General features: G+C 53.1%; 2 protein-coding genes across 18 annotated transcripts in view; one reads left to right on the top strand and one right to left on the bottom strand.

Annotated features, from left to right (window-relative positions):
- Nucleotides 1-4,719, bottom strand: part of brms1la (BRMS1 like transcriptional repressor a) — a 61,219-nt gene extending 56,500 nt beyond the window's left edge. Inside the window, exon 1 of the mRNA XM_078233781.1 lies at nt 4,454-4,719. Within this exon, the coding sequence (XP_078089907.1) occupies nt 4,454-4,589 (136 nt within the window). The 5' untranslated portion in view covers nt 4,590-4,719. The remainder of the gene's footprint in view (nt 1-4,453) is intronic.
- A 150-nt stretch (nt 4,720-4,869) lies between these two features.
- The window catches only part of ralgapa1 (Ral GTPase activating protein catalytic subunit alpha 1), a 244,010-nt gene continuing 233,146 nt past the window's right edge, over nt 4,870-15,733 (top strand). For all 17 annotated transcript variants that reach the window (XR_013500019.1, XM_078233782.1, XM_078233789.1 and 14 more), the window contains exon 1: nt 4,870-5,501. Coding sequence is in view for 16 of the 17 variants with exons in the window: in XM_078233782.1 (XP_078089908.1) it covers nt 5,396-5,501 (106 nt within the window). In the remaining variant the exon portion in view is untranslated. The remainder of the gene's footprint in view (nt 5,502-15,733) is intronic.

Consider the following 15,733-nt stretch of genomic DNA (forward strand, 5'->3'; position numbering starts at 1 on the left):
GGGGGACGGGGAGGTCGGACGGGGGGACGGGGAGGTCGGACGGGGGGACGGGGAGGTCGGACGGGGGGACGGGGAGGTCGGACGGGAAGGTTGGACGGGGAGGTCGGACGGGGAGGTCGGACGGGGGGACGGGGAGGTCGGACGTGGGGACGGGGAGGTCGGACGGGGAGGTCGGACGGGGGGACGGGGAGGTCGGACGGGGAGGTGGGACGGGGAGGTGGGACGGGGAGGTCGGACGGGGAGGTCGGACGGGGAGGTCGGACGGGGTGACGGGGAGACGGGGAGGTCGGACGGGGGGAGGGGGAGGTCGGACGGGGGGACGGGGAGGTCGGACGGGGGGACGGGGAGGTCGGACGGGGGGACGGGGAGGTCGGACGGGGGGACGGGGAGGTCGGACGGGGGGACGGGGAGGTCGGACGGGGGGACGGGGAGGTCGGACGGGTCGGACGGGGGGACGGGGAGGTCGGACGGGGGGACGGGGAGGTCGGACGGGGGGACGGGGAGGTCGGACGGGGGGACGGGGAGGTCGGACGGGGGGACGGGGAGGTCGGACGGGGGGACGGGGAGGTCGGACGGGGGGACGGGGAGGTCGGACGGGGGGACGGGGAGGTCGGACGGGGGGACGGGGAGGTCGGACGGGGGGACGGGGAGGTCGGACGGGGGGACGGGGAGGTCGGACGGGGGGACGGGGAGGTCGGACGGGTGGACGGGGAGGTCGGACGGGGGGACGGGGAGGTCGGACGGGGGGACGGGGAGGTCGGACGGGGGGACGGGGAGGTCGGACGGGGGGACGGGGAGGTCGGACGGGGAGACGGGGAGGTCGGACGGGGGGACGGGGAGGTCGGACGGGGGGACGGGGAGGTCGGACGCGGGGACGGGGAGGTCGGACGGGGGGACGGGGAGGTCGGACGGGTGGACGGGGAGGTCGGACGGGGGGACGGGGAGGTCGGAAGGGGGGACGGGGAGGTCGGACGGGGAGGTCGGACGGGGAGGTGGGACGGGGAGGTGGGACGGGGAGGTCGGACGGGGAGGTCGGACGGGGAGGTCGGACGGGGAGGTCGGACGGGGAGGTCGGACGGGGGGACGGGGAGGTCGGACGGGGAGGTCGGACGGGGAGGTGGGACGGGGAGGTCGGACGGGGAGGTCGGACGGGGAGGTGGGACGGGGAGGTGGGACGGGGAGGTCGGACGGGATGACGGGGAGACGGGGAGGTCGGACGGGGAGGTCGGACGGGGGGACGGGGAGGTCGGACGGGGGGACGGGGAGACGGGGAGGTCGGACGGGGGGACGGGGAGGTCGGACGGGGAGGTCGGACGGGGAGGTCGGACGGGACGGGGAGGTCGGACGGGGAGGTCGGACGGTGAGGTCGGACGGGGGGACGGTGAGGTCGGACGGGGAGGTGGGACGGGGAGGTGGGACGGGGAGGTGGGACGGGGAGGTGGGACGGGGAGGTGGGACGGGGAGGTGGGACGGGGAGGTGGGACGGGGAGGTGGGACGGGGAGGTGGGACGGGGAGGTGGGACGGGGAGGTGGGACGGGGAGGTGGGACGGGGAGGTGGGACGGGGAGGTGGGACGGGGAGGTGGGACGGGGAGGTGGGACGGGGAGGTGGGACGGGGAGGTGGGACGGGGAGGTGGGACGGGGAGGTGGGACGGGGAGGTGGGACGGGGAGGTGGGACGGGGAGGTGGGACGGGGAGGTGGGACGGGGAGGTGGGACGGGGAGGTGGGACGGGGAGGTGGGACGGGGAGGTGGGACGGGGAGGTGGGACGGGGAGGTGGGACGGGGAGGTGGGACGGGGAGGTGGGACGGGGAGGTGGGACGGGGAGGTGGGACGGGGAGGTGGGACGGGGAGGTGGGACGGGGAGGTGGGACGGGGAGGTGGGACGGGGAGGTGGGACGGGGAGGTGGGACGGGGAGGTGGGACGGGGAGGTGGGACGGGGAGGTGGGACGGGGAGGTGGGACGGGGAGGTTGGACGGGGAGGTTGGACGGGGAGGTTGGACGGGGGGACGGGGAGGTTGGACGGGGGGACGGGGAGGTTGGACGGGGGGACGGGGAGGTTGGACGGGGGGACGGGGAGGTTGGACGGGGGGACGGGGAGGTTGGACGGGGAGGTTGGACGGGGGGACGGGGAGGTTGGACGGGGAGGTTGGACGGGGGGGACGGGGAGGTTGGACGGGGGGACGGGGAGGTTGGACGGGGGGACGGGGGGACGGGGAGGTTGGACGGGGAGGTTGGACGGGGGGACGGGGAGGTTGGACGGGGAGGTTGGACGGGGAGGTTGGACGGGGAGGTTGGACGGGGAGGTTGGACGGGGAGGTTGGACGGGGAGGTTGGACGGGGAGGTTGGACGGGGAGGTTGGACGGGGAGGTTGGACGGGGGGACGGGGAGGTTGGACGGGGAGGTTAGACGGGGAGGTTGGACGGGGAGGTTGGACGGGGAGGTTGGACGGGGAGGTTGGACGGGGAGGTCGGACGGGGAGGTCGGACGGGGGGACGGGGAGGTCGGACGGGGGGACGGGGAGGTCGGACGGGGGGACGGGGAGGTCGGACGGGGGGACGGGGAGGTCGGACGGGGGGGACGGACGGGGGGACGGGGAGGTCGGACGGGGGGACGGGGAGGTCGGACGGGGGGACGGGGAGGTCGGACGGGGGGACGGGGAGGTCGGACGGGGAGGTGGGACGGGGAGGTGGGACGGGGAGGTGGGACGGGGAGGTGGGACGGGGAGGTGGGACGGGGAGGTGGGACGGGGAGGTGGGACGGGGAGGTGGGACGGGGAGGTGGGACGGGGAGGTGGGACGGGGAGGTGGGACGGGGAGGTGGGACGGGGAGGTGGGACGGGGAGGTGGGACGGGGAGGTGGGACGGGGAGGTGGGACGGGGAGGTGGGACGGGGAGGTGGGACGGGGAGGTGGGACGGGGGGACGGGGAGGTTGGACCGGGAGGTTGGACCGGGAGGTTGGACGGGGTGACGGGGAGACGGGGAGGTTGGACGGGGGGACGGGGAGGTTGGACGGGGGGACGGGGAGGTTGGACGAGGGGACGGGGAGGTTGGACGGGGGGACGGGGAGGTTGGACGGGGAGGTTGGACGGGGAGGTCGGACGGGGAGGTTGGACGGGGGGACGGGGAGGTTGGACGGGGAGGTTGGACGGGGTGGTTGGACGGGGTGACGGGGAGGTTGGACGGGGGGACGGGGAGGTTGGACGGGGGGACGGGGAGGTTGGACGGGGGGACGGGGAGGTTGGACGGGGGGACGGGGAGGTTGGACGGGGGGACGGGGAGGTTGGACGGGGGGACGGGGAGGTTGGACGGGGGGACGGGGAGGTTGGACGGGGAGGTTGGACGGGGGGACGGGGAGGTTGGACGGGGGGACGGGGAGGTTGGACGGGGGGACGGGGAGGTTGGACGGGGAGGTTGGACGGGGGGACGGGGAGGTTGGACGGGGAGGTTGGACGGGGAGGTTGGACGGGGAGGTTGGACGGGGAGGTGGGACGGGGAGGTGGGACGGGGAGGTGGGACGGGGAGGTGGGACGGGGAGGTGGGACGGGGAGGTGGGACGGGGAGGTGGGACGGGGAGGTGGGACGGGGAGGTGGGACGGGGAGGTGGGACGGGGAGGTGGGACGGGGAGGTGGGACGGGGGGACGGGGAGGTTGGACGGGGGGACGGGGAGGTTGGACGGGGGGACGGGGAGGTTGGACGGGGGGACGGGGAGGTTGGACGGGGGGACGGGGAGGTTGGACGGGGGGACGGGGAGGTTGGACGGGGGGACGGGGAGGTTGGACGGGGGGACGGGGAGGTTGGACGGGGGGACGGGGAGGTTGGACGGGGGGACGGGGAGGTTGGACGGGGGGACGGGGAGGTTGGACGGGGAGGTTGGACGGGGGGACGGGGAGGTTGGACGGGGGACGGGGAGGTTGGACGGGGGGACGGGGAGGTTGGACGGGGGGACGGGGAGGTTGGACGGGGGGACGGGGAGGTTGGACGGGGAGGTTGGACGGGGGGACGGGGAGGTTGGACGGGGGGACGGGGAGGTTGGACGGGGAGGTTGGACGGGGAGGTTGGACGGGGAGGTTGGACGGGGGGACGGGGAGGTTGGACGGGGGGACGGGGAGGTTGGACGGGGGGACGGGGAGGTTTGACGGGGAGGTTTGACGGGGAGATTTGACGGGGGGACGGGGGCGTGGGACGGGGGGGGTTTGACGGGGGGACGGGGAGGTTTAATGGGGGTTGGATAGTTTAGGGGTGGATGGGGTGTATGAGACGGAGATGATGTGGGCGGGGGGGGGGGGGGGGTGGTAAGAGGGGAATACATCATTTACATTTTCCCAACACCACATAAAAAACCGTGCAGCTGAAATCCAACTGCCATGTTTTGGGAGCAGGTGATCCAGGCCCGGGGACAGGGCCTGGTCAGCTTCACAAGTGGTTGCAATTGCTGCTCTCTCCCCACCTGAACTGTCCCCATCTTCCGAGACTGAGGAACTCTCCGTGTCCTCATCATCTGAACTGCTGCCCTCATTCTCCGGGTAATCAACGTCCATGTCTTCGTGATGGTTTTCCTTCTTATCTCTGGAATGAACCGGCATACCGGCGGCAAGTTTGTCAGAAGTTGAAAGGGGAATCGCGGCTGTTTAGTTTAATGATAACGATGCTTCCCTGCTCCCCCCCCCCAAGCACCGCATATTCGATGGCAAGGGGAAGGCGACCGACCGCCTCGGCGGATTGACAGCCCCATTGACCAATGATCATCAGGGAAATGGCGGATGTTGGACCTGTCATCACCAGGGCACCCAATGGACGTGAGGGAGGGCGTGCTTGGCCGGATCAAATGGAGCCGCCAGTCCCGCCCAGAGCGTGTCCCGCTGCATCCTGGGAGTTGGCGTCCACAGGCCGGTGGCACGCCCTGCGCTGGTGAACACAGAGAACAACAACCCCCGTTAACCTCCGCGCCCACCACTCCCACTGAGGCAGCGGGACAATAGACATCACCAAACAGCGATCGAAAAGTCGATGGGCGACTGTCGGGTTCGCACACCATTTTCTCAGCCAGCAGTTCGTGCGTTGGTGTTAACAACCTGACATGGACGCAAACTTCGATCCTCGGGCCGCCGCTTCAGCGCCTCTGTACAGGGCTTGGTTTTGATTGTTGGTGGAAAGCGCTCTGGTCTTGATTGAGCGTGCCGGTTGTTTGTCCCTGCTGAGAGCCGCCATATTAGCGGCTGGCGGTTGATCACTGGGGCTGTGTTTCAACCCAGCCCGCTCGGTGTGTCCATGGGGCTGGCGTCTTGGACAAGTTTGTTTGCTCTCAGGCCGCGATCTTCCTATTTATTTCTCGCCAGCGTTTGAGAAAAGGAAACAGTGAAGACGGGGAGGTGTCATCCCAAGGAGCGGAATGTTCTCTAAAAAGCCCCACGGGGATGTGAAAAAATCCACACAGAAAGTCCTGGATCCGAAGAAAGATGTTCTGACCAGATTAAAGCACCTGAGGGTTGTCATAGGTCGGTATCGCATAGATGCAGCGACATTGAAAACAATTTATACTCATGATAGATACGGGACGTGATCTAATGACGGGGAGCTCTTGTTTTGGGGGGTTAATCCAGTTTTTGTGCAGGAGGCTGATTGTTGTTGAGTCTGCTTCTAAGTTGAAATCTTCAATCTTTTCTAAATTACTGTAGTTGGAAATGGGAACCGTGTTGTTACGTGGATTGCAGAATTCCTTAATTCTGGATAATGGGCAAAGTTTTTTATGCTATTTATTTTTACCAGAGAAATGCAAGTTTGTGCAGGAGTAGTCCTATGTTGATCACTATCGGGACTGGTTTGGAGTGTTTTGCCCAGACAACTGTCTCAGCAGTATAAAATGTCCTACTATATTTCAAAAGGTCTTTGGAAAATAAACACGCCCCGCTCCACTGTTCAAATTAGATTATTGTTTGTTAAACAGATTATCAACTCGTAACAGGAAGCAGTTTGGTTTGTAGTGTGCTTAAATAAACCTCAATTGGGTGGGTTTTTTTCTGTGTGCAATGTGAAAAACTAAGCCAGGAAAATGTAATCTTTTGCTATCTTTCTCCACCGTGCCTCCTCCTGCCAATGTCGATTGAACGTCTGCTTCTGAATATTTATTGTATTTCAATACAGTTTTAAATTACGTTCTAAATTTTGATTTTATATTTTTTATTTTAATCAATGTTTATAAAACTGAGCAGTAACTTTACACATTTTCAGCTTTTATAATTTTTAGTGGAAAAAGCAGTATGTTCATCATTATTGGACTGTTGCTTTTACTTCAAGTTGTGCTTCTATTTTGGTGCCACAACGTTATCTTTACTTTCAAACGTGCCAAGTGTTTTTGATTCTCTTCATTCTCGTACCTCAATGTATTTAGCTCAAGGTGCATCAACAGTACCACTTTAATGTTGCTGCAGATAATTTTCAGCGACAATGTTAAAAGTTGTGACTTTGGAGTTGGGGCCTGTGCAAACTCCAGCAAAACAGGGTGCAACCTTTTGATGAACCCAAATTTAAGTTTAATTGCTATTACATTATTTGTTCATGAGATGTCATTGGGCAGCATTTATTCACAAAAAGATGTCCCTAATTGCCCTGAGAAGGTTGTGATGAGCCACCTTCTTGAATCGCTGTAGCCTATATGCTGTAGGGGCATCCACAGTTGTGTTCAGCAGGGAGTTCCAGGATTTTGACCAAGTAACAGTAAAGGAACATTGATTATAGCTCTAAGTCATGTTGATCTGTAACTTGGAGGGGAGCTTGCAGGTCGTGGTGTTCCAAAGCACTTTTTGCCCTTGTCCTTCTAGGTCCTGGGTTTGGAAGGTGCAGTTGAAGGCGCCTTGGTGAGGTGTATCTTGTAGATAGTGAACAAACCTGCCACTGTGTGTCAGTGCTGGATGGGGTGTCAATTAAGTGAGCTGCTTTGTCCTGGAGAGTGTCAAGCTTCTTGAGTGTTATTGGAGCTGCACTCATCCAGGCAAGTGAAGAGTATTTGAAATCCATAAGAATCAATGGAGCTTGTGAGGAGTACTCAGATTGGCAGCTTCAATATCAAGCGTGGTCTCTTTTTGTTCCAGAAAAAGGAGCTAGATATCCCATTAATTTCCTTTAGAACCACAAGAAAAAGTGGTAGTATCTGTAAAGGATACAACAACCTAGGCAGCACACAAATCTTCATCACTGCTATCCTGTCCAGCCACAATATCAATAAGGAAAAACAACAATGTAGGTCCCACTTAATAGATGCAAGGAGGGGCAGAGGAAGGAAGAGTTTGCCTTAAATAACTGTCAGGATAAGGGGCAATGGAAATTCCCAGATAAGTAAATCCTGAGGGGGACCATCTAAAGGGAAAGAGAACATAGGGGGCGAGGAGTAGGTGTACCTCTCAGCCTTGCCAGTGGCATAGCCTTAACTTTAGAAAAATAATTTTCATAGCCTGGAAAGAAGCCAAACCTACTCAAAATATCAATAACAGCAGGAACAAAAACATCTAGCTTGAACGTGATCCTATGTTCCGTTCCACCACTAGAAACCCAAATACAGAAGGATTATGTATAATTGCCTCCACTAGGGACTCAATAGCTGTTGCAAACATTAACGGGGTTAACAGACAGCCCTGCCTAGTCCCTCGCTGAAGACTAATGTTATCAGATCTATAATGGTTCTTAAGAAATGCCGCCAGTGGATTTTTATAAAGCACTTGTATCCACTTCAATGCAGCTCCTCACCCCACCCCACCCAAATTTCTGCAGCGTGTAGAATAAATAATTCCACTCCACCTGGTCAAAAGATTTCTCTGCATCAAATGAGATTGCTAAGGTATCTATAACCTGCTTTTGGAAGACATGAATAATATTTAATAACCCATCGGGCAGCACTGTGGCACAGTGGTTAGGACTGCTGCCTCGCAGTGCCAGGGACCAGGGTTCAATTCCGACCTTGGGTCACTGCCTGTGTAGAGTTTGCACGTTCTTCCCGTGTCTGCGTCGGTTTCCTCTGGGTGCTCTGGTTTCCTCACACACTCCAAAGATGTGTGGGTTAGGTTGATTGACCATGGGAAATTGCCCCTTTAGTGTCAGGAGGAATCGCCAGGTAAATACATGGGGATACGGGAATGGGGTCTGGGTGGGATTGTTGTCGGTGCAGGCTCGATGGGCTGAATCGCCACCTGCACTGTGTGGATTCTATGATTCTAACATTGTTACATGAATTCCAGCCCTTTGTGAACCCAGTCTGATTGCCCTGGATAACCACGGGGAGGCTCTTTTCTGGCCCATAGGGTGTATGTTCCTCACCTCATTGAGATATTCAAAGAACAATACAGCACAGGAACAGGCCCTTCGGCCCTCCAAGCCTGCGCTGCTCATGTGCCCAACTAGACCATTCGTTTGTATCCCTCTATTCCCAGTCTGTTCATGTGGCTATCTAGATAAGTCTTAAACGATCCCAGCATGTCCGCCTCAATCACCTTGCTTAGCAGTGCATTCCAGGCCCCCACCACCCTCTGGGTAAAATACGTTCCCCTGACATCTGTGTTGAACCTTGAACCCGTGACCCCTTGTGTTTGTCACCTCCGACCTGGGAAAAAGCTTCCCACTATTCACCCTATCTATGCCCTTCATAATTTTATACACCTCTATTAGGTCGCCTCCATCTTTCCAGGGAGAACAACCCCTGTTTACCCAATCTTTCCTCATAGCTAAGACCCTCCATACCAGGCAACATCCTGGTAAACCTTCTCTGTACTCTCTCCAAAGCCTCCACGTCCTTCTGGTAGTGTGGCGACCAGAACTGGATGCAGTATTCCAAATGTGGCCTAACCAACGTTCTGTACAGCTGCAACATCATATGCCAACTTTTATATTCTGTGCCCCGTCCAATAAAGGCAAGCATGCCATATGCCTTCTTGACCACCCTCTCCATCTGTGCTGCCATCTTTAAGGATCTGTGGACTTGTACACCTGGGTCCCTCTGTGGGTCTATACTCCTGATGTTTCTGCCATTTATTGTATAGCTCCCCCTTACATTAGATCTACCGAAAATGCGAAGTGATGCATTGTCTGGATTAAATTCCATCTGCCATTTCTCCGCCCAATGTTCCAGCCTATCTATATCCTGCTATATTCTCTGACAATGTTCATCACTATCCGCAACTCCAGCAATCTTTGTGTTGTCCGCAAACTTACTGATCACACCAGCTACATCTTCCTCCAAATCATTTATATATATATATATCACAAACAGCAGAGGTCCCAGTACAGAGCCCTGCGGAACACCACTAGTCACAGACCTCCAACCGGAAAAAGACCCCTCCACTGTTACCCTGTCTTCTATGGCTAAGCCAGTTCTCCACCCATCTAGCTAGCTCACCTTTTATCCCGTGAGATTTAACCTTTTGCACCAGCCTGCCATGAGGGACCTTGTCAAATGCTTTACTAAAATCCATATCGACGACATCCACGGCCCTTTCCTCGTCCATCGTTTTTGTCACCTCCTCAAAAAACTCAACCAAATTTGTGAGGCGTGACCTCCCTCGTACAAAACCATGCTGTCTATCGCTAATGAGATTATTCCGTTTTAAATGCGCATATATCCTATCTCTAAGAATCTTCTCCAACAATTTCCCTACCACAGACGTCAAGCTCACCAGCCTATAATTGCCCGGGTTACCCTTGCTACCCTTCTTAAATAACGGGACCACATTTGCTATCCTCCAATCCTCTGGGACCTCACCTGTGTCCAGTGAAGAGACAAAGATTTCTGTTAGAGGCCCAGCAATTTCATCTCTTGCCTCCCTGAGGAGTCTAGGATAGATGCCATCTGGCCCTGGGGATTTGTCTGTCTTAATGTTTCCTAAAAAACCTAACACTTCCTCCTTTGTAATTGAGATTTTTTCTAACTGGTCAACACATCTCTCTGAGACACTACAAGTCAACACGTCCCTCTTCGCAAAGCTGCTTTGAATGATTATACAGAGGATCTATTAGCAAATCTTTAAATTTACCTTTTAAATGTACTCACTTGGGTCCCGGAGCCTTAGCAGACAGAGGCAAAAACCATTTCCCTCTTAGAAATGGGGGTTTTTAGGGTTGACCTTTGGCTTAAAGGCCAATGTGTACTAGTGCACCTCCAGACTGATCTGGTTTATATAAATTGGCATAGATGCTTTTAAATGCCTTATTAATATCCTCCGTCTTAATCATCCTATTATTCCTGGAATCTAGCACAGAGGAAATAGTCCTACTTTCCTCTTAGTGAGGACAGCCAAATGTTTATTTGCAAATTCATAGCTTTTATTCAATAAACTTTATATTCTTCTCAGAATGTTGAGTCAGCAAGGAATCCCGTGCCATTCGGATTGGATTAATTTCATTCAGCATTGAGTAGCTAGGATTCTGCCATACTCCCTCTCTTGTTGCACTCCAGCATTTTTCGTTTTTTTTTGTTGGCTATCTATGAAAGCCTTGCAGGTTTCCTACAGGTTTCCTGTAGGATTGAGGGGCTTACTTCAGAGAGAGAATTGACTGAGTAGAAGGGCTCAAATTCGGCCTTAAAGTGAGATAAAATTATTGCTCCTTAAGCAGAGATGCATTAAATCTCCAAGATCTAGACCAAGGATGAATCCCCTTGAATAAAGATTCCAGGAAGATAAGAGTACACTACCAATGGAGCAGAAGACCACCATGTGTAGTAGTGTTTTTAGCATGGAAAAAAAAAATCAAATCTAGGATTACATTGGTAGAGAGCGAAGAAGAAGAAGGTGAACTCTTTATCTTTAGGATGCAGTGGGGGTCTCCAACACCCAAGAAACCCACTTCCTTGCATACCAGCGCTAATCCCTTTGCCTGTTGAGTGGGAGGATTCCTAGTTATGGGAAGTTTATCCATCAAAGGATTAAGATGACAGTTGAAGTTCCCACCTATGAAGGAATTTGTTGATGCTAATTTAGCAAAATCCATTAAGACTTTAACAAAATCAGGTGAATAGTTTTGGGACATTCATCATCAAAATGCTTTCCCCATTCAGCAGCCTCTGAACAATCGCTTACCCCCTCCCCCTCCCCCTCCCCCTCCCCCTCCCCCTCCCCCTCCCCCTCCCCCTCCCCCTCCCCCTCCCCCTCCCCCTCCCTTATCCATCGCACAGTAAGTTGTCTCACAACACCAGGTTAAAGTCCAACAGGTTTATTTGGCAGCACGACCTTTCGGAGCATTGCCCCTTCATCAGGTGAGTGAAGAGTTCAGTTCACAAATGGGGCATATAAAGACACAAACTCAATTACAAGATAATGGTTGGAATTCGAGTCTTAACAGGCAATGAAGTCTTTACAGGTGCAGACAATGTGAGTGGAAAGAGGGTTAAGCACAGGTTAAAGAGGTGTGAATTGTCTCCAGCCAGGACAGCTGGTGAGATTTTGCAAGCCCAGGCAAGTCGTGGGGGTTACAGATAGTGTGACATGAATCCAAAATCCCGGTTGAGGCCGTCCTCGTGTGCGAAACTTGGCTATCAGTTTCTGCTCAGCAATTCTGCGTTGTGTGTCATGAAGATCACCTTGGAGAACGCTTACCCAAAGATCAGAGACTGAATGCCCATGACTGCTGAAGTTTTCCCCCACAGGAAGGGAACACTCCTGCCTGGTGATTGTTGAGCCGTGTCCATTCATTCGTTGCCGTATCGTCTGCATGGTCTCGCCAATGTACCATGCCTCGGGACATCCTTTCCTGCTGAATTGCTGAGCAGGAACTGACAGCCAAGTTCCGCACACATGAGGACAGCCTCAACCGGGATCTTGGGTTCATGTCATACTATCTGTAACCACCACGACTTGCCTAGGCTTGCAAAATCTCACTAACTGTCCTGGCTGGAGGACCACAAGCAAGGGAGAGGTGAGTTGCAATTCTTTTATCCGTATAAGGGCAATATGGCAGCTAGGACAGTGGCATGCTCCTCCTGCCAGATGTGGGCAATTAGGGGAAAAAAAGGGTGGCACGGTAGCACAGTGGTTAGCACTGCTGCTCCAGGGACCTAGGTTCGATTCCCAACTTGGGTCACTGCCTGTGTTTTTGCACATTCTCCTCGTGTCTGCATGGGTTTCCTCCGGGTGCTCCGGTTTCCTCCCACAGTCCAAAGATGTGCGGGTTAGGTTGATTGGCCATGCTAAAAATTGCCCTTAGCGTCCTGAGTTGCGTAGGTTAGAGGGATTAGTGGGTGGATATGGGGGTAGGGCCTGGGTGGGATTGTGGTCGGTGCAGACTCGATGGGCCGAATGGCCTCTTTCTGTACTGTAGGGTTTCTATGATTCTAATTCACACCTCTTTAACCTGTGCTTAACCCTGTTTCCACTCACATTGTCTGTACCTTTATGTTACCTGTTAAGATTCGCATTCCAACTATTGTGACTGAGTTTGTGTCTATATATGACCTGTTTATGAACCAAACTCTTCACTCACCTGATGAAGGGGCAATGCTCCGAAAGCTCGTGCTACCAAATAAACCTGTTGGACTTTAACCTGGTGTTGTGAGACTACTTACTGTGCCTACCCCAGACCAACACCAGCAACTCCACATATCCATCACATAGTTCTCTCCAGTCTAAAAGGTGCATTCTTATTAACCAAAACAGCAACCCCTTGGCTACTAATCAAAAATGAGGCAAAACTCACCTGCCCCTTCCAGTCCAGCTTCAATTTCAGGTGTTCCTTGTATTCTAGATGAGTTTCCTGCAACAAAACTGTCAACTTTCTCCTTTTTAAGGAAAGAGAAAATCTTTTTTCTTTTAATAGGATGATGTACGTTTCAGGAGCAAAGTTTCAAAGTAGCTACTGCCATTGCTTATTCATCCAAAGGGCGTATAGGATACTAACACAAAGGAAAATGGCTTACCACTAAGATTTTCCCTCCCCTGTCCGGCGTGTACCAAAGCATACATCCCCCTTCTCCAGCTATACCAGAGGCACCAGTTACACAATATAAAGTCTTTTTCTAGAACGTAAGACTTGTCTGTACCCTTTCAGGAACCAATCAACAATTCATTAACCCCAGAATTTATTTTTAAAAAATGATACCATTCGTTCTAAGTCAGTTAAATGGGTTTTCCTCACCAAATGTAAGACCCTGTACGGCTATACCTACAAACCTTCTATCATTGCACCAAGGAGTTTTTCGCATTTAAAAAAGAGGAAACAAGATATGTCACGAAAAGGGTGAGTACAGAATGCTCTGTCTGTATTCTGACCCCTTCTATTAAGACTTAAGCCACTTGGCCAGTGGCGCTACTCCTGTTTATCATGATCAAAGAGGACCATAAAACATATACCACCATTATAAGTGTACAGATAAAAAGAAAGGAAGAAGAATATTTTTACATTGCCCTAGTGTTGTACAATCTGCACAGCATATTCCTTAACTAGAAGGAATATGCTGAGAGATGTTTTCCATTAAGGACAAATGGAAATCCCTGTCAATCTTGAGGATAAAAACTTACTCAATTACTAGATCACCCCGGTCGGAGATACCAACACAGAATCAGAAAGGAATTATAATGACAAGGGATCGAGTCCGGATTTTACAGTGAACTGCAGTCTGCTATTCCAAATTATTACCTTCCATGGAGTTCACAAAAGCCATGGCTTTAGCCAGATTGTCAAACACCTTTTATAGAGTTGTCAAATGTCACCTTCGACATAGCAGGATACAATAAGGCATATTGCACTCCAATGGCCTTCAGTCATCTTCTAATTTCTGTGATGATACTATGCTAGTTTGGGCGGCACGGTAGCACAGTGGTTAGCACTGCTGCTTCACAGCTCCAGGGTCCCGGGTTCTATTCCCGGCTCGGGTCACTGTCTGTGGAGTTTGCACATTCTCCTCGTGTCTGCGTGGGTTTCCTCCGGGTGCTCCGGTTTCCTCCCCAGTCCAAAGATGTGCGGGTTAGGTTGATTGGCCAGGTTAAAAAAAAATTGCCCCTTAGAATCCTGAGATGTGTAGGCTTAGCGGGTAAAATATGTGGGGGTAGGGCCTGGGTGGGATTGTGGTCGGTGCAGACTCGATGGGCCGAATGGCCTCCTTCTGCACTGTAGGCTTTCTATATTCTTTCTATATTCTATATATTTTATGTTAAGATGGGGTTGCTTTAAGAGAAAGTGTTTTGTTACAAAAGTCGGTTTCTCTGGTAAACATGCAGCAGATGCTCATAACTCATTTTCGAGGGTCTTTAAATCTATAGGGAATATTGCTTGGTTTGAAACTCATTGTAAGAGGTTAACAGTTTATCTTGTCATGTTTAAGCATTGTTCAATTGTTAATTGTTAAACAAATTCATTGCTTGCAGTTAAAGGATTGACAGAAGAAACAGCTCTCTGAATCTCTCTCGTCTTTCTTTTCTCTCTCTGCTCTTGCTCTCTCTCTCTTCCCCGCCCCCCAGAGGTGTTCTGAAAGCTCCAGTACTGTTAACCTAAGACAAACGAGTATGCTTGTGATTTACTAACTAATTTTATATGTGGTATAAATCTTTAAGGAATATTGATTGGATTGGAACACGTAGTGAGAGGTTAGAAGTTAAGAATTGTATCTTGTCATGTTTAAGTATTGTTCAATTATTAAATATTAAGCTAATTTGTGCTAGTTAAACTGTGTTGTTGAATAAAATTTGTTTTGATAAAAGCTCCCTAGTTTGTCAGTAGAATCACGCCTAGAGTGAAACATTATATCCTCATATTAATAGCAAAATAGCAATTGTTGGGGTCTAGTCTGATTTCATAATATCCCTTGGGGTTTTTGATCTGGCATCCTAAGACGACATTAAAGCCATTGTACCTCTGTTGTATCGTTGCTGAGAAATCCTGAGATCCTTATCCATCATAAAGCAAGGCGCCATTATGCCTGGCTGCCTCCAATACTTTTTGGCGATCCTTGAAGTTATGAAAATGCATAATTACAGGCCTGAGTTATTGATTGTCCCTAGGCCTCAGACAGGATACAGTGTGCCCTTTCAAACTTAATGCATCCAGCTTTCATTTCTAAATTAAGGAAACGTGGTAGCCAGCTCTCAAAGAGTTTAACTGGGGAGTTTACCCTCGACTCCTTCTGGCAAACTGACAATCCATACATTTTTCCTCCAGCCTTAGTTCTCCAGATCATCAAGGAATTCTGACATACCCTGCAGCTTTTCCAAGGATTGTAAGTGGGCCTCAACTGAGGAAACTGCGTTTACAACAGTAAGAATTCTCTCCTCTGCTTCATCAAGCCTTTTGCAGTTCTATAATATAAGCACTGATATTTTGTGCTAATAGACCAGGTTTCTCAATGTTGACCTACAATAATACTAGTAGTCATCAGTTGTAGAGTATCAGATCACGAGCCTCTTCATTCATTAAATTACCATGTTGAGGAGTCGGCTCCACCTCAGTTACTTCTGACTGCTTGTTTTTGTTGACTGTTTTCTTAATATTTCACCAACATTTAACCAAGGATCTTCCAGGGATAAAATACGGAGTTTTCACTCCCGGATCGGGTAAGTACTAGCTGTGTAAGCACAATAAATGAAATGATTATGGCCGAGTAGCACCAGAGTTCACGGGAACACAGCTATTCCTGTGCTCTCATCACGTGGACCCCTTTGGCCAAATTTAATAAAACAGATTATCTGTGATTGTCACTTTGCTGTTTGTGGGACGTGTTTGAGGTACTAGCTGTGTGCAAATTGTCTGGTGCGCTTCA

The sequence above is a fragment of the Mustelus asterias genome, chromosome 18, assembly GCF_964213995.1.
Source record: "Mustelus asterias chromosome 18, sMusAst1.hap1.1, whole genome shotgun sequence".
Taxonomy (NCBI): domain Eukaryota; kingdom Metazoa; phylum Chordata; class Chondrichthyes; order Carcharhiniformes; family Triakidae; genus Mustelus; species Mustelus asterias.